The sequence below is a fragment of the Nymphalis io genome, chromosome Z, assembly GCF_905147045.1.
Source record: "Nymphalis io chromosome Z, ilAglIoxx1.1, whole genome shotgun sequence".
Classification (NCBI taxonomy): Eukaryota; Metazoa; Arthropoda; class Insecta; order Lepidoptera; family Nymphalidae; genus Nymphalis; species Nymphalis io.
This window is the reverse complement of record NC_065918.1, coordinates 16,223,356-16,243,330: the sequence shown is the minus strand read 5'-3', so window position 1 is coordinate 16,243,330 and position 19,975 is coordinate 16,223,356. Positions and strand designations below refer to the sequence as shown.

At 32.4% G+C, this 19,975-nt stretch overlaps 1 protein-coding gene across 1 annotated transcript in view; it reads right to left on the bottom strand.

Annotated features, from left to right (window-relative positions):
• The window catches only part of LOC126780501 (homeobox protein araucan-like), a 126,051-nt gene extending 106,376 nt beyond the window's left edge, over positions 1 to 19,675 (bottom strand). Inside the window, exon 1 of the mRNA XM_050505054.1 lies at positions 19,583 to 19,675. Coding sequence (XP_050361011.1) covers positions 19,583 to 19,675 — 93 coding nt within the window. The remainder of the gene's footprint in view (positions 1 to 19,582) is intronic.
• Positions 19,676 to 19,975: the final 300 nt, after the last annotated feature.

Sequence of the window (19,975 nt, the reverse complement as noted above, 5' to 3'; positions counted from 1 at the left end):
GAGTTGACTTGAGAATTTATTTACAATACTTAAAAAACACTCGATACCTACCAAGTTAGTTTATAATAATATTTTTAATACATACAAGTTCAATTAAAAATATATATATTTTCTTTTAAATATAATATTAAAATTTGACGAGCCGTGGCGTGGTTGGTAGATACTATTGATTCCTACCCAGGACAGACATTTGTGTGCATGAACATGTCTGTTTGTCCTCAGTCTGGGTGTAATTTTCTATATAAGTATGTATTTACAAAAGAAAAGTAGTATATGTAGTATATCAGTTGTCTGGTTTCCATAGCACAAGCTTTGTACAGGCTTAATTTGGGATCAGATGGCCGTGTGTGAAAAATGTCCCAGGATATTATTATTATTATTTGTTTTTTTTTTAACACAATATATTCTTATCGACTACTCGAAAACGGCTTGACCGATTTGAATGAGGCATGAAAACAATGTGGCTTAGTACCTTCATAGTTGTTAGTAGTAGTTTCTTAATTTTTTATGTTCTAAATATAGACCATGCTATTTATTTCCTTGAACATCTTGGAGCAACATCTTTATATTATAATACTAACGAATTTTTTGATGGAAAATTGGAAATACACCTTAGAAATGATACAATATAATTCAGACTGTCCATATTTAAAAAAATGTATTATGGGCTCTTGATTTTCCTCCGTCGGTTCGCTATAATTTATAGTTAAACTTACTCTTTGAATGTATCAAGTAAAATGACAGCCATTTAATGTTTCACTGCTAAAGTCTTTGCGTGTTACGGATCTTATTCCACCACGCCGAGGGTTCTTGCCCGGATTTGAACCCTCGAATAAGCCAATAAGATGATCAGATTTACATGATTACCAAGGTAAGGAACTAATTTAAATTCTTTCACCTTCTAGACGCCTCATTAACGATTTCTCGTCAGAAAAGCTTTTATATTGGCTCAAAGTAGGTTTTTATCGCAGAATTAGAATTTCCACACACACACACACACAAGACACAACAGTTATTTTTTCACGCAAGTACAACAACTCTTTAGCCAATTGGGATTTTTATCCTCGAATAAGATCCACGTGGTCTATAACATTAACTAGATAAATGCAACTCTATGGTATAATAACACTTAATATTCATAATTAACATACACAGAAAGGGAAGCTCGGTCGTGTATTGATATTATTTTTGCACGACATATCAGTGACGTCATCGGCTAAGCTGAATGAAGGTTGAAGGGAGGTTAGAGTGCAATCTTCATAACGTAAGAACTGATTTGTGGTATTATTGTATATATATATATCTTCATACATAAATCTAAAAAAACTGGATCGAACTAATATTTCAGAAAAATAAATCTATTAATTGTACAAAAACATTAAAAAGTAAACATAATTTATCAAAACAGAAAATCAAATATCTGCCTAAACCGTCCGTCTTGAAAACCTTAATCTTAAGAGATTCTTTGAATGTAATTGTAAATTAAAATAACTTCGTCTAAGCTTTAAAAACCAAATGGTAATGTAAAAATATCTCGCTGGAAGGAAATATTTTTCGCCGTCATGTATATTATCAAAATCGAAATGCATATAACGATTTAACAGTACTAAACGTCAAATATTTACCCAAATATATCCCCATGTATGTATATATTTACATGACGAATAATTTTATTCCCCGACAGCTCGATGTGTCATGAATATTAACTAATAACAAACTATCGTGATATGAAACAGGTGTTCTATAAGAGCATGTATTTACTTCATTTAATTTGACATTTTAAAATATATTTCGTCAAATGTTTGTCTTTAGATATTATCGTCGAGTGACCATGGTAATTGTCAAATGTACTCGCGAACACCGTAATGCGTACAGGTAACTTAACTTCCTGTCTAATAGCGTTAAACTTGGAAATAATTTAAATATATTGATATACTCTAGTCGTTATAGTCAATATTGCTAAGTATATATAATACAATCATTTCGCATACGCCGCTGCAAACCATTAGTTCCCGAAATAGAATCCCTGATCGGGTCAATGACTACGTTTTTTATCGGTAAATTTACATTAGCAACAGAGTCGGGAAATTGGCATTGCACATCCGCGCCACGAAAAACACGTCAAGTCTATCCTGCGGCTATTCTTTCACCGACCGTATTAGAATCGCATCGATCGAAATTCGTCAGGTGTACAACAATCACCTGTACTTTACTTAGCCAGTGCTAAAACCACAACTTGATTTTAATTATTTCGTTTTTATAAAACTTCGTCTAATATTCCAATTAAAGATTAGTATATTTTGTACTAAGTGTCAGACACTTGAACAAGTTTGTTTTGATTTTACTGTAAGTGCTACAGATTTATTATTAAAACGTTTATACATTAATGCGATACTTAAAGCTGATGATTAGAATAAAAAGTAAATTAATTCATTTCGATACGAATCTGATAAAATTCAACATAATATTACCACTTAAAATTAATAGATCAATTTTGATTTTTTATCTAGGTATGTCTTTGATTAAACACGTTAAAAAATTTCTTACAATTTTTTTTTATCGATACTTCAAGTCCAAATGTTAGTCACTAAAACTCACCGAGGCAAGTGTAAGTCGCTTGTAGGTAACACGATACATCACTAACTTTATTATAAAAATTTAAATTACGCATTTCGATGGACAAGAAATTTATTCAGCCTTAGCGTACACTCATTGGAGTGTATCGCAGCTGCACTTCGGTATAGGATATCGTTAAATTACCGGTTCTTGAAAATGCGGGTACCCAAGCGTTGGACACACGTGTTAGACTAACCATTAGATAGAAAGGAAAATACTAACGTAATTAGCTATTTAAAATGCGTTTTTATTTATTAATGTGTCCTGTCTGAGAATGCTCTAATAATTTGTCAAGTTCATCAACAACAAGACACTTAGAACTGTGCTTGATATTTTATAGCTAATTATTCCGACAATTTCTTTCAGTTTATATGTATAAGGCCTCGTGCAGATGTTCCTGGACACACAGACTCGTAACATATTCTACCACCTCAATTATATTCTATATCCACTAGGGCAGACGATCGTCTAAACATTGATAATATAATATATATGTATTCAATACCTTAGTACCCATATCCGAGATTAGGGATGATTGCTGAGGCTTTTTAAAAAAATATGATGTCCTAATTTGGCCAATATTTACATATTATAGTTCATATGTCACACAAATACAAGTGCACGTTTGTTCTCTCACCATCATGACCTTACCTTACCTTACCTTACGGAGTCATCACGGGAAAGTTCAGACCAAGACGGTCAGCTCACATCATTTTCAAAGTAAGGAAGTTGTTTAAATACTTTTACCATCCAGTCTCCGGATTGAGAATTTCTCGATAGAAAAGCCTAATAGCTTTTATATTGGGCCCAAAGCAGCTATTTATCGCAAAATTGGAATCTGCAGCCTCATAATCTCTCCACAAGAGACTACAGTTATTGTTTGTTAATGATATTACATCACGCTTAATACAAGATAAACTTTCACGCTAGTACCACAACTCTAGGTCAGAATTGTCGTGTTCTATTCAGTAGGAACAATTTTAAATTAATCGGTTAGCTTTCATCATAATTATTATAACTTTGAATTGAGAACGACCTTCTCGTTTTAAGTCTACATATGTGATAATATATTTATATCGGTGGTTAATAAGTCAATAAAGATAAGCTGTTATTAGTACTTTCGAATTTCTTGATGATTTCCATACGAATTTCTAAAACATTGATTCACTGAGCTCCAAGACGGTTGTAATTTTAATTTCAAGGTGTTACATTTCTTAAGTCCCGCTATTATTATCATAACAAAATTTGGTCTCTTCACGTCGATGCAATTATCCATTACATAAATTACTATAACATAACATCAAAACGAAAGCTTAATTCCGACTCGGTTTTGCCGCAACTATGGCAAAAAAGTTAAAATGATACCGACTAATTTTTATACCGTCTTAAACTTCTTCAACATAATAAATACCGATATGAAACTAGACAAGGAAAAAACAATTATACCTTCTCACGTAGCATTTTATACGCAACTTATAAATGCGATCGTAATGAAGTCTTTAAAAAACTTTGTTACATTATACATTCTTAATTATCCCGTACTTTGTAAGTAATTTTATATGCGCATGTCTGAAGCGACTACGTTGCATCGACGAGGCGCGGCCGAACACTTTCTTAGTGAACGGTGAAAATTGTTTTTTACTTGACACGTACGGTGAACGATAAAAATTACTTAATGAGACTTAAAACGTCTCGTTTTAAACGTAAATACGAGAACCACAATTATAGCAATAATATTCATTTAGTTTAACGCTATGACGCTAATTTAAATTTTAAAAAAACACTCGAATTTTAAAAATCGTATCTTTTCAAAAAACATCTAACTTTCTGTTATTTGTTGTTTGAATGCAATAAGGCTTCTGCCTTGTAAGGAAATGGTATTACAGTCCGTTTTATGTTAAGTTCGTATGCACCTGAAGACCCTTGCTCATAAACTTTGACGTTGCAAGAAGTATTGTATTTAAAGTGCGCATCCCGCTAGACAGGTGGCCATTCCCAATCGAGGAACAGTTTCTCAGGCAATTTCCCGTTTAATTTGTTAAAAGTATTAGTCGTTGCTTACTTTGGAATCGATAAAGTTGTTATTTATATATGTGAAATTTTAAAACTGGAATGTTGTAAATATTACACACGCTCCAAAGTCGGGTGACAAAATCACACGAATACACTTTACTCAATAGAGAATTCATGGCATGAATCCCAGAGAGGTAAGTTTCTGAAACTTTTGAAGTGACTTTCATGTTAAACATTGTACTGGAATTGGTGTGATAGCATTCAACCAGATCACATAGAATATAGACAATTTAAATCGATCATAAATAATGAAATGGAAACAATATGATTCATTTTAGTTAGTCATTCGAAGCATTGTTAAGTCAGTATTATTTACCATTTTGTTTACGTAATTTATAAATAATAATAATAATAATATCCTGGGACATTTTTTTAACACACGGCCATCTGATCCGAAATTAAGCTTGTACAGAGCTTGTACTATGGAAACCAGATAACTGATATACTACATATACTATTTTTCTTTTGTAAATACATACATATATAGATAATTATACCCAGACTCATTACAAACAGACATGTTCATGCACACAAATATCTGTCCTGGGTGGGAATCGAACCCACAACCTTCGGCGTGAAAGGCAAGCGTCCACCAACCACGCCAACCGGCTCGTCAAAATAAAATGAAATAATATTAATAATATGCATCGCATCGACTATTCAAGAATAATTTAATGAATGGTGTTATGATTAAAGAATATTTTTCTTCCGTCTAGATTTCTGTTTCGAGTCTTTGTTTTGTTTATAGTAGACAAATAAATTTGTTATATTGTAATGATGATATATTGAAGAACAGAGTTCGCGTCGAAAGGCAAAGAATGTAACGACAGGAAATGTTTCCCGACAAAGTTTTAATACGTATTTTTCATGTGAAATATTCACATAGACGATAGAAAGTAAATGTTGATTGAATAATGTGAATAGAATTAGGAAAGACAATAAACTAACAATAATAACAAGAGCTATTAAAGTTACAGCTAACATTTAAAACAAAGGTGGTGTAACAAATTAACGAATCGTAAAGTTTCAACGAGTACAATCCACAGTAAGGCTTTCAACTCAACGATTTGTTATAGTTCCGTATTAAAAATACAACATTTCCATATTTGTATGCAAATCATTGAGGCGGCTTACAAAGGGACTCGAGGAAAATGATCGTTTGAATTTATTTGAATCTATTTAGATATAGAGACTAATCTGATAAAGTGAACGTAAATGTCCCACTGCTGGGATTTTTATATCACACATAAAAAGTCCATGATGCTTGTCCTGGTTCGAACACGCAATCTTCGGTTAAGATATTTCATAAGTATTCTAACCACTGGGCAATCACGGCTAGACTAATCTAATAAATGATAATAAATTATTTCAGACAACGCCCATAATAGACTTTGAAACCTTTTATTCCTGATAAATAGAATGCAAACAGTTTCTTGTTTGATAGAAAAAATGGTCTGCAGACAATAATATTATTCCATTTCTTTTATAGTAATAGCCGATGGAATTGAATAGAATGATAATCATGCAATGTATGATGAAGCATTATATAATAACGCGTCATATGAAATCATCTTGTCGTCGATATTTTTTCATACTAACGACAATAATATACATCAGCATCATATTTTAAAAATAGAACTTTTGAGTGTTTTCATATGCACCTCTAAAATTGACTGACAGAATCAAAAGAAATTCAATAGTTATAACATACGCTTTAGATAAATAAATAGAACGTAAACCAATATAATATATTATAATTTATTCATACTAATGGGTAAATAAGAAAGCGTTTTATAAAACTGTTATGTTCATACCGCAAGTCCATATTAATTAAATGTTTTTATATAATATAATATATATCATTAACACAACTAATACATTATTAACACTTCGCTATATAAATATACATATAATTTTAAAACAAAACAAGCTTAACAAAACACTGTTTCATTCGATTCATTGAAAAACCTTCAAAGGACAAGGTGAGGGGAATTTAATTAATATAAAAACCGATAAAAAAATGTGAAAACAATGAATTTAAATGGTCGGCAGATAATGGTTACTAAAGCGTAGATATATTAAGGCGTTTGTACACTAAGATTATTTTGAATCGAAATTGTGATGATCATGATGACCAAAGAGGCAGTCAGTCAATTATCTACACAAAATATATTCTGTACAAAAACATTCTCCAACAGCCAACCTTAGTAAGTGCATGAATAAATGGTTATGGTGAGTAGACATAAAAAATAAAGTAACAGCCTTTCCTTCCTGAGCAGAAGGCTCCGGCCTGCTCCACCACATTGCTCCAATGTAAGTTACATGTGGATTTTCATTTTTCATATGCAGGTTTTGTGAGCACGACATGAATTATAAACACAAATTAAGTAGGTGGAAATTAAATGGTGCAAATCGGACAACGTATTTAAACTCGAAATCATCGATTAAGATTCTCGTCATCGAACCACCAGACTATCACGGCTGTTACGCAAGTTCGTACTGTATACAAATCTTAGAAAATATGTATTTGTGTTAAACTTAAAATCAAGTTATATAACATGAGACTAGATAATTTTTAACCGAATTGTAGGGCTACTTTGTAAGAACAAACTTGAAACTCTCCGCAGAAAATCAATATGTGATATGCAATATTGACATAATAACTATAACATTACGCATCAAAATAGTATAACAACATAAGTCGGTTGTCAAAATTTCACGGGTGAGTAATGAAGTGAGTCCTTACAGAATAGCGCAGCTGAACTTGATATAAATGCGTTTACTTACTATAGCTGAACACAGTTGTTTTCTTCTAAGGAACAGATCAATTCATTGTAAGCTTCAATAATCCTAAGACATTTTAAGTTAATTTACATAGTGAAAGGTTAGTAAGACTTAAGTTAAAAGTAAATAATAAACCATGGGCAAATAAGACTTGAAAAGAGATGTCTATTAAAGCAAAAAAAATTCACCATCAACTTACGATGGCTATAAATATTTTCCCAAAAACATGTTTTTGAATTTCGAATATAAAAGTATTCGAAAATACTAAAATCAATTTGAATTGAGCTTAGACAAAAGAAATACGAAAAAATTTATATTAATTAATAAATATATTTGACTAGTATCCGCCCATAGTTTCGCCCGCGTGTATGTATGGGCTCCCCAGTAGCTTATGTTCGTGCTTGGGGTTTAAGCTTCCTGCGTAACAATTTAATCAAAATCATTTCTGTTTAGCCGTGAATTTCGCATTCATAATATGTATATATATATATATTGTATTATTTTTTGTTAATGGATAACCCACAACGTGCATTGCACAGGGTCCCTTAGATATAAGTATCTGTTCAAACCGTTTGCTTTCTGTCCACATACGAGTAAGACACGGAGTCGATTACGTACAATTTTAAAGTCATCTTTTTCAATTAAACGCCTCGTAATGACCAACTAAAGGTTCACAAATCATTGTTATACTCCCAGTTACAAAAGTTTTTTCCTTGTTCCTACAGCAGATGATGGCTTTTACGTGTTAATTTTACAGTATTACAACGTTCCTTAAACCCGTCTTTTATAGTTCAAGGAATGGTAGTAATTGTTCAACGCTAACACGTCGAAAGACATCGAGAAAATGTACATTCTTATGAGAAATAATATACGCTTTAGAACGTTATTACCAATTCGGTATTTTGTCGGTTATGCAGCAAGTGGCCCTTAACTACTATCTATGTAGTTATTAATACTGCTGTTATATAGAACTGCATTCACGTTATGCTATGCTATGCTATAGTAGCACAGTAGAAAAACAGCGGATAACTTCAACTGTTAAGTTTAACGATATTCTGTACATAGAGGTAGCTAGATGATGACAAGGCTTCTTTTAAAATGTAATTAATAGTTCAAGAGTTGTTTCATATAAAAAAGTAATTACGTCACCCAAGATAAAGCTAAAAGAAGCGAATTCGATATAAAACAGAGCCCTTCTAAGTCTTCTGACGTTTTGGTATACATAATTTATTAAAGAATGTAACGTTAGTACATAAGCTAATTGACTTCTATCATATATTGTTTCATTATGAGGCGTTGAACGGTGAGTTAAGGTAAACTGTTGACGCTATAAATACGATTACAAGGTGTTTATATGAACATAACCTCACCTTTTACATTTATTTAAATTTTTGGCTAAAAGGTAAATTTTAATATCTATTAGTAAAATATATAGTTCAGTATTGAATAAATGTCGAGCGTGGCAATGGCACAGCTTAAATTTCCATCAAGTCCATCAGCCAAATCAAGAAATTTAAAAATTCATTTACATCGTGTTGCCTTTTTTTGACGACTGAAATTATTATTAGTCACGTACGAACGTCATATTGTAATCCAGAACCGTACCGTAACAGCCTGTGAGTGTCCCACTGCTGGGCTAAAGGCCTCCTCTCCCTTTTTTTGAGGAGAAGGTTTGAAGCTTATTCCCCCACGCTGCTCCTGTGCGGGTTGGTGGAATACACACGTGGCAGAAAATCCAGAACCGTACTCATATGCAATTCGAGTTGTAAATTTAGAAAGTCTTCAAGATTAAGAGGAAATCCAGTTCATTGTCAAAAATTTTAATTATCAGAATTTAAGTAGCTGATTTTGATATCAAATCGATTATGTAAGGTTGTGCTTGACATCTTACGCTGAGGGTCTGATTATTCCATTAAGCAGCAGTTTTAATACCTTTTTCCCTAATATCTGCCTAGGATTCCTGAGCCGATACGGGACCTTTAATCATAGCGTTTTAAAACTCCTTGTATATGAAATTGTTGAAGACAAAGATTTCTTCTGTTTGAAATTAGGCAAAGCATACCTTCATATTAAACATCTTAATTATGAATGAAATTGCGTTGTGGTAGAAAACATTTATTTCAGAAAGTTAGATAAGGGTCCCGCGACGTGTTTGCCTAGGGGCCATACATGGTAAATCCAGTTCTGCTCACATTTTCCTTGAGAAAAAAACCTCTTAATTGTCCATAACTACATTTCAAAATGAATGTGAACCAAGAAAACCGATTTTTGGGTGTGGTACCCCCGTACCACAACCAAAAATTCATTTTTTCAGCATAGCGAAGAAATCTATTTGGCAATCTAGCTGGAAATTTTCAAGTTAAGCTTTTCTAAGCAATTTGCAAGAAATCAGCAGTCGGTTCACATGCATTTATATGTCATATTTCCCGACATGGTGACTGGACTATGATTAGAAACATACGAAAAAAATTGAAGTATGAATTGAGCTGCATAGTGAAAATTCTATTACGATGGCATGGCTTTGGTTTGTGTGAAAATATGCGGAATCGTGTAACCTAGAAGGAGGTTCAGTGTTGCCCAAAACTTTTTAAGCCGGGTTCGTGCGTTGTTAATCGATATGCTCTATGAGCGCGGTAAAAAAGCATATGTTCATTTGTTTTGATATGACAGCGAATGTTTCATATCTCTTTTTTTCAGGAGTCTCAAGCGCATACGCACTCGTTAACGGACATTTGGATCACGCGATCTTTAAGGCTCGTTGCGCACGCGCAGCAAAAAAGTTGACAAGTGTTTTACGATAAACAACATGCGTGTATTGTTGTCGTAATTTTTGAACGTCTTGCAAAGGGGTGATTGTAGATTTCCATTTGTAATCGATTGCAATCATCGGTATTATTACGTGAAATTTGTTTTGATGTTTCCGTTTGAATTTTAAATAATAATTACTGACGAGATTTAACACAAATAAAAAATACCTATTAGTTTTTCATGCAATATGTTCGTCAAACGATTATATGGTACGGATATATTTATAACTATTACTAGAAACTATTGTTTAGTAATTAGTAAAATTTTAGTTTAGTTTAATATCTAAATAATAGAAAGTAGTCGTTTAAATAAATGTAATAAATAATAAATAACGCAAAATTGAAATAACAAAGAAAATTGTAACAACGGATATAAATATTATAAAAACATTCATAATTAAATATTGATTGAAAAAATAAATTGCAATTTACGATTACAAAAAAAAAACGGTTAACGTTTTTATCTATTAGAGTTCCATCATCAAATGGTTAAAATAATTAAAGTAAATTCAAAACAAATTTTCAATATTTATCTATTTCTAAATAACAGAACAATTTTAAAAACGTTTCGAGATAAATCAAATCTTTCAGTACCAAATAATTTAAAAGTGAGAAAAGACTTTGAAGATTTTACCTTTTCACGTTATAATTAGGTTTAATAGTATGATTTAATCACTCAAAAGGTCTAGGTAATTTTACACATCTGTCAGACAAATCATATGATATACAGCGATCAATAATTTTGATTCGCCGTTATTAAAGAGCTATCATGCATAATACATACTTCGATCGCAAAAACAGCTCACTGTGTAATTATCACTACGGAACCCTACTATAAAGCATCTTGATTCAAACTTGTCCGAATACTTTTTTATTTTGTAATGAAGTTTACGCATATGTAATGCAGATTTTTGCATTAATACTTAATATATTATTGATAACTTTTCATTAATTAACATTAAAATATGGAGTTTTTATCGATTTCTTTTACGGTATTACTACTTAGCTTTTGTAAAATTAAAATCCGTTAATGCATTTTCTAGCATAATATATAATAGTTCAAACTATCACGCTACGTCACTGTGGGATTTCTGAACACTGCCTATAACTTATATTATTAAAAACGACAGTAATTGCTTGAAAAAATTAAATATATTCATGTAATCTATAAATGTATATACGGGATGGCTTTCGTTCAGCAGTGGATGGCAAAAGGCTGAAAAAAAAATTATTAATATATTTCTTATAAGTGATCAATTCACGAATTTGAAATTATGCCCGCACGTCCCATATCTCACGCTACATTACACATACTTTCCAATATTAGACCAAAAAATTTATTGGTCTGAGGCTAGAAAATTGACAGTGCCAAACTCCCACGAGGAAAGCTCGTGTATCCGCCAGTCCTGCACCTGATATATCTCTAGTCGTGTCGATTTCCCGTCCCATCGGACCATGAGTGCTTTTTAGTGTGGACTTCTGAAGTCTCCTATGTGCATTTAGTTGTCTTTGAAAATCGACTCGAATTCATTTAAACGACACCAGTTCCAACATTGCTAATTGATACAATCTATTTACATTAGCTTCATCTATTGTGGTATTATAACCTACATTTTAGCCTACCCAATACGGATAGGATTCCAAAAAATACACGAAATTATATTTAAATATTTTTTGTCTGGGAAAATTTATACCGTTAAGAAAATAAGGCAATAGGTCTACGGATTAGTATATGGACATCTTTATGTTAATACGTCACCATCCATAGACAGGCATTTTGAGAAATATTAACAATCATTTACATCGTCAATGAGGCACCAACCTTAGGAACTACTCTTCAAACCGGAACACACCAAGTTATGCTGTTTGGTTGTACACAACGTAATGAGTTCAACTTCGAGAAGGAAGCCGATCGAAGAATTCGCTTGGGATGGGCAGCATTTGGCAACCTTCGTCAAGTCCTCAAGTCGTCTATACCGCAATGTTTGAAGACGCAAGTCTTCAACCAATGCGTCTTACCTGCCATGACATACGGTGCCGAAACGTGGACACTAACTGCGGGACTAGTCCACAAATTCAAACTCGCTCAGCGTGCTATGGAGCGAGCTATGCTCGGAGTATCTATGAAGGATAAGATCAGAAATGAGATTATCCGGAAAAGAACCGGAGTCACCGACATAGAGGCACTTGCAAAGAGACTTACTACCAAAACGTGAAAAGAACTTATATGAAGGATAATGATTTGCTTATGATTATATTCTAATTCTACAAGTCCAAAGTATTTTTCATAAAATTTCATTCAGTTTGCGTTTAATTTAAATTAGTTAATTTTATAATAAAATACCGTTTTTTATTGGGTTGGCTATTTGTAGGTAATTGACGGATTGAAAAATGTTTTTTTTTTTTTTGTTTTAAATTTCTTATTCACTTGTAATCAAATCAGTATTTGGCTTTAAATTTAAACTTGGTTGAGAAATTACCGACCTTTCCCATTTTATACTTTAAAATCAATTCATTCAATTTCAATTCATGAGTTTTTAATATTAATTATTTGAAGGTCTATTGTATTTGCTTGTTTGTTATTAATTATTTTAAAATGATTTATTGTTTAGGTACTTAATCAACAAAAATAATTAAAATGTTTACTAATAAAATGAATTAATAATCATTATAAATTTGGCAAATATGACAGTTATTTTCAAAATTAATCAATTAGTTAAGTTAAAAGTGCTATGCTGGTGCAACGCAATTATTTTTATATTATGTGATTTTTTTCAAGTTCAAGTAAGTATACTTCTACCATTATAGCGTATTGGAGCATTGGCAGCTTAGAAATCTTAAAAAATCATTCTACCCGTTTTCTTAGCCTTCCGTTGAGACGTTCAACCACTATTATTTCGAATGTACTTGCTTTTGCAGACAGTGATTTAAATTCCATTCAATTTGAAAACGTAAAGACAAAAAAGCAAATAATCTCGCTTGTAAACATACATTGAGAAACGAGGATAGCTCCTCTAACCTATCTAATTCAAAATGTTCTTCTAATAGTGATTTGAAAAATCTTTTTAATTTTAAATACAATTTTACGTGTATATTGTATACTGGTGGTAGGGCTTTGTACAAGCTCGTCTGGGTAGGTACCACCCACTCACTTATGAGAATATCTTAATATTCTACCGCAAAACAGCAGTACTTAGTATTGTTGCGTTCCGTTTTGAAGGATGAGTGAGCCAGTATAATTATAGGCACAATCGACATAGCATCTTAGTTGGCAAGGTCGGTGGCGCATTGGCGATATAAGCAATGGTTAACATTTCCTACAATGCCAATGTCTATGGGCGTTGGTGAGCACTTACCATCAGATGCCCATATGTTCGTCCGCCTACCTATATTATAAAAATAAAAATTATAACCTAAAATGGTTCGTTATCGACAAAATAGCTGTGGTATCCAATAACAACCAAAGCCCAATTTTCATAAATTCCTCAACATCTACAAGATATTTTGAGTACCTGGTTTTTCCTATTATATCCCACTTATCTGATTAGGTTACTTTATCATTGTTATCACATGATTTCGATGGAAGATTTTAAGGTTGTTAATACCAATAGTAACCAGGATATCTTTTCGGGTTTTGGCATCGAAATTGGCAAGTAAGCACCTATGAAACTATTTTCCACCACAACATATATAAAGGTACATAGCTTGTATTAAGATTGAAAATCTTAAATAAATATACCTAGTACCTGGTACCTAGTTTTTACCTTTACCTTTAGTAAATGTATGGTTACTCGTAACTGGTTTGATAATTAAATTTTTCAAAAAGTTTTTTTCACATACAATTTATTTAGAAATTATATTTGGCATTTGACAACGGAATTGTTTAATAACTGAATTAAAATTCTATATAAAATATTTTTTTCCACGATTTTAACGACAGACGTCATGCAACGCATAGAGCGAGTCTTCGTCAGACTTAAATTCTCATATAGGTTACACTATCAAGAACTAAGTATCTTTTTATTCCAACATTGAATTATTATATGAGCGAATCCAGTTTAGACATTTTCTGGCCTTATCTATTTGTAAAATAGATATAATTATAAAATATATATTATTAAAGAAACTATTTTCTATAAGTTACTATTATTTTAACGTATAATAATAAATATAAATGTTCCTAGTATAATAAAAGACATATAACCAAATACCCTTGCTTGAAGCGGATAATTATTTATTCATCATTCTATGAAGTTCGGCTTGATCCGATCTCAGGAGATTATGGCGATTAGACTACATGTATCTAACCTACGGAATAGATCAACGCATGCAAATTCCATTACGATTCTAGTTCAAACTAAGTCTCTTCACACTACACAGATATTCGCTTAAATACACGCGGAATAAAAAGACATTTAGTTTATTTTATATATATATATATACTATTTCTTTCAGTTGACACATTTTCACAACGTAATATAAATTTTCAATGTGATGTTTTTAAGACAAGGTTCTTTTAATGCTAATAAAACACAGTTAAAATTCAGTTTAAACAAAACCACATCGATCACATTAGATATTTAGTGATTCATTGATAGGTAACGTACGCACCGTATGAAGATAGAAGATCGACTAATGAACGCCAGATTGTTTAGTTGGATGATGTTGGTCACTTGAAGAACAGCGAAGCGTGTTTTGACCAGCTTACCTAATTTCCCCTTTATTTTTGTAAAAAAATACCAGCATTGAGTTTAATTTCTTATGCTAAGAAATTAAGCTATTTTGAAATGTCGGTCAAATACCCTAGCTGTTCCTTCTCAGATTTCAACTTGAACGGAAGGTCAGCTAAGAAACATGTGCTTCAGTTTTGATTTTATAATTAAGAGATAATATTATAAATACAGACGATTTTAATGAAAATGATTTAATCTCAATTACGCGATTCAACTTTGTAGTCTGGCGATAACTTCATCATAGATTACTGTTGCGGACAAGGAAAATTATTTAAATTAAATATATATGTAGAATTACATACATTCGTAGTACTACATACATTGCGATGTTCGACGTATAATTTTCGTTGTGTGAATACTACGACAGCAATTGCTTCGTTTAAAGATATTCTTATAATTGTATCAAATTAATTCCTCCCGACAAGTATAACGTTACTTTTTCCTCGCATGAAGCTATTATATGAAGAAACTGGTAATTCGATTTAGAACTAGAAAGTGAATCGTCAGAAAGTGATAAAGAATATTGACTACAATGATTGTAATATTTAACGACTATAAGCGTCAAAATAGCGTATACTATCCATGTCAGTTACAACATTTTACGATCGAGTCGAGCACTATGTTACAAATAAGTTTATTTCATTATGTTTAACAGTTTGACAATGAAACTATGAGAGTTTTCGGTAAGTACTCCAACTACTTCCTTCATAAGGGTTTTGGCAGGTATATGTTTTGACATAATAATGTCCATCGTTCATTTCAATACTACCGTCGTTCGCCCTGTGTTATGAAAACTACCGAATTTCGGTTTCGAATTCAATACAAATTACAATTTGCATTAAAATACATATTGTTACCTAATTTAAAAAAAAATACAACGAACGTCAATTTGTATAATTAGTTTGGTAGTAATAACAGTGATGGCTAAATATTTATATAAACATTTTATTATATTTATTTATTTATTTAACAATGTAATGCAACCATGAACAAACAATATAATCACAATATCTACATATTAAGATATTAATTTCATTCTTTATTATCGTATACACGGTTTCTTCCATAGCTATACTAATATAATAAAGAGGTAAAGTTTGTGAGATTGTAGGGGGTAATCTCTGGATCTACTGAACCGGTTTTGAAAATTCTTTTACCAATAGCAATATTTGTGAGTGTGAAAGGCTGTATATTAATCTGATTTTTTTATTGACTTTTGCCAGTCAGGAAATAAATCATAGCACTCAGTACTAACCGAACCACAATCATAATTATAAGTAAAAATTTTTATAATGTCCTCCAGACCGATTTCGGCCAATCTCAAGAGAGATTAGCCAACTACGCAGGAGATATTATAGTGCACAAGTGTGTGCGCAAACACAGGTGCACTCTCTATTCACTAACTCTCATAATCCGATGGGACGGCAATCCGATACGACCGGAAAGAGTTCAGGCGCAGGACCAACGGCTTTACGTGCTTTCCGAGGCACGGGAGTGTACACACTTCCAACTTCCACACTCCGGGCTGCTACTGAGAATTTTCTTACAGAAAAGCCCAATAACTTTTTATTGGCCCGACCTGGGAATTGAACCCAGGACCTCCGGGTCTGCGGCCTTATATCAAGCCACTAGACCAACGAGGCAGTTACAAATGTTTACCGCCCAACGAAATGGGCACGGGGCAGCTAGTTCGCTTATATAAGGAATACAAAGAATATATGTTACATGAATTACGAAGTATTATAAGAATTAACGTTATGTAAAATACTAAAAGAAATATTTCTGTTGCACTTATATATCAGCAAAAAACAAGAAATTTTCGTCGTCCATCGCTACACAATGTTAGCTTTATATAAAACAGGAACGATTTATTTTAAATTAGGCCGCACCGTGCGAGTGTCACGTTATAGTCTATTATTTACAAAGTCTGAAATGACATGTTATATTCTGTAATTATGTACATAAAACCTTTACTTTGTTTTATGATTCTTAATTCGTTTAACATAAGGTCTACATTCGAATGATTAGCAACTAGACATCGTACGCGCATAGGGTTGAGTTATCGTATGTTCGATCGAAACTGTATACTTAATAACAGTGTTTCCATTCTAGTCGCTGTCGATTAACGAGAATCATTAACGGAGGGAATTATATCGTTTATAATTATTATTGTATTAGCATTTGATCAACATTTGTAAATAGTAGTTAATAGTAGCTGAGACAACATTCGCTTCTACGTGAAATGAAGTCTTTTGAATAATTTCCTGTTGCCGCCGTATTATTATTTTTTTTAAATGGCAAGCGAGGAAGCTGTCTCCTGATATTAAGTATTCCAGTCTCCTTACACTGGCAAGTTACAAAATATTAACAAATTTCGTTGGTTGAATTTGCAGACTAATTTGTCGATAGAATAACTGGTAACAATTTTTACTGTTTACGTATTTTAGAACGTCTTATTTCCATCTTTATTAATATATATTCTCATTTCTATTCGAAACACAATATGGTAAATAAAATCCATCATATCTTAAGTTGGTACTTACGACGTACACCTATTATTATTAGGTATTGTCATGCAATAGATACGTCTATAAATATTGAGAACTATTTATATTAAACAACTTAAAATTTCTGGCTCAAGTACAAGTAAGCCTGTCTACATGTTGCCAAGTCTCTATCCGAAAACATTGGCCAAGTAAAGACAAATTGACACCATGACTCTTCCTACGCCTTGGACAATTAAGCCATAACCCACAACTGTATCGTGGGCAACATGCCATGCCGCCCATTTTATACCAGGATATGATATTGGAATATTAGTAACGGCCTTGTGGACAGTGGCTTACAAGTTATTGCATTACTTTAGCTTGCAAAATTTTAGCATTAAATTGCACAAAGTTCAAAAATAAAGTCATTTTGAGTAAACATTGGTTTATTGAAAGTGATTCGAATAAAATATTTTTGCTTCATTTAAAAAAGTATTACATAATATGATTTATATATGGTTCTGAAAAAACAGTTGATCGGATCTCATGTGATAGAACGGACACGTTCAAAAATATGAAGAAAAAAAAAAACAAAATGATAAATACAGCAAATTATTACTCATTACAAAAACTAAAAAAATTAACAATTATTATTATTATTCAGAATATTTAAATCATGTAAATAATTAAATGATAGTGATAGCTTTAATTTCTTGTTATTTTAGCATGAATAATTCGAAAGAGGTTAAATAATAACGAAATAAACTAAAACCCAATGAACATATACGAATACCTACAGAAAGCTGGCGGAACATATATAGTGATATTTCGGCAAGATAACAAAAAATTATATTAGATACTCCACCAGCAAAACTGTACAAATGATATAGGAACAAAACAGAAACACCATATATAATAAACAGTAATATTAACACACATTATACAGCCTTTTTACATATCATATTCATTAACATGTTACTTAAGTAATTATCATTTACCAGAACAAATAATTCGAATATAAAAACTGATATAATCGAATTATTCAAAATAAAAATCGATTACATTTCAACTAATGTATCAGATAGCAGTTTCTATGTCCGTTCTTATTTTTTTTAAGTATCACATTAAATAATTAAAAAAAATGTATGTTTAGTAATTATCTACTTGCATTTACTTAGAACTTGCGTATAAATTGCTTGATTCCTTTATAATTTTTTTATAAATACCGTTAAGTAACCGAATGTACCTGTCATTGCTAGTTGATCTTCGTCTAATGGCAATTTACAGTTGGAATTATAACTGATAATTTCAAATTATTTCCGAAACAGAACGTAGTAATTGATTTTAAGTATTTTTGTTTGTTAATAAGCCGTGATTGAAAATGTAAAGGAAAATGAAACGGCACTCCGAACTTTTGTTTTAGTAAAAGTTATAGTTTTTAATGTAGTATTTCTTTCCATTGTGCTGTTCAAAAAATTTTTTAAGAATGTATTATTTAAGTTAATGATCTCGAGATGCGCTTTGGATTGCTACATAAGTACGAATTATAAATATTATAAAAGTAATTTTCTTATTAGAGATATATATAGATAATCGAAAATAATAATTAGCGTTATGAAAACATTTCAATTACTTATTCTATTACACGCAAAAACGAATATACATCATTAATCATCAATTATACGTTTTTTACTGCAATAATTCGCATAAAACTATTCTGCTCAGCGTTACACGTTTCAGGGCATGTTAATAGTCTATTACATTATGCCTTCGTGTCTAAATACCTTGTCTATAGATAGGTAAAGCTTGTTACACTCGTGCCGAGATAAATCCTTCGCTAACTTACTTTTACCGCGTTACGACACTCGATAGTCCGTTAAAGAGATTGTGCGGATAAATTTAGCCGAGAACGTTGGAATAATTGTACGAAATAAACATTCGATTCAACTTCGATGTTATAATGATTTTATGATCTCTTTGTAGTGGTTATCAATGCGATTGTGATAACTAATCGAAGGTTGTATGGGGCCTTATTTACAAGTATTTAGGTTCAAAATCAATGGTTCGAGTGACTAAGACTTACGTCCTGCTGGTTAAAGAAGTCATCTTGGGCCTCCTCATTTGGACACCCCATGTCTTGGAGCAGGGGAGTCACATGCCGCTCCCAATCATCCATTATGGGGTAACTCATCTAGCAACGCGAACCACAGCTCAGAGTTCACAGAGAGACATCGTCTACCACTACGCTTTTCGCGCCAAAAACTTTCGACCTGACTCTCTCGGCGGGAAATTCGCGCGCGACAGCTGTCAAATACGAGTGAGAGAGAAAAATCGGCCCGGTGGTTGCGGCGCGCATTCAGAAACTAGGAAAAGCCGGCGTAAACAGTGTCCGAGCGTCAGCGTCAGTACGGCGAGGAGCGGGTTCCCGGCCGCCCGTCGACGCGACCGGAACAGGAGTGTGCGGCAGTCCGCGAGG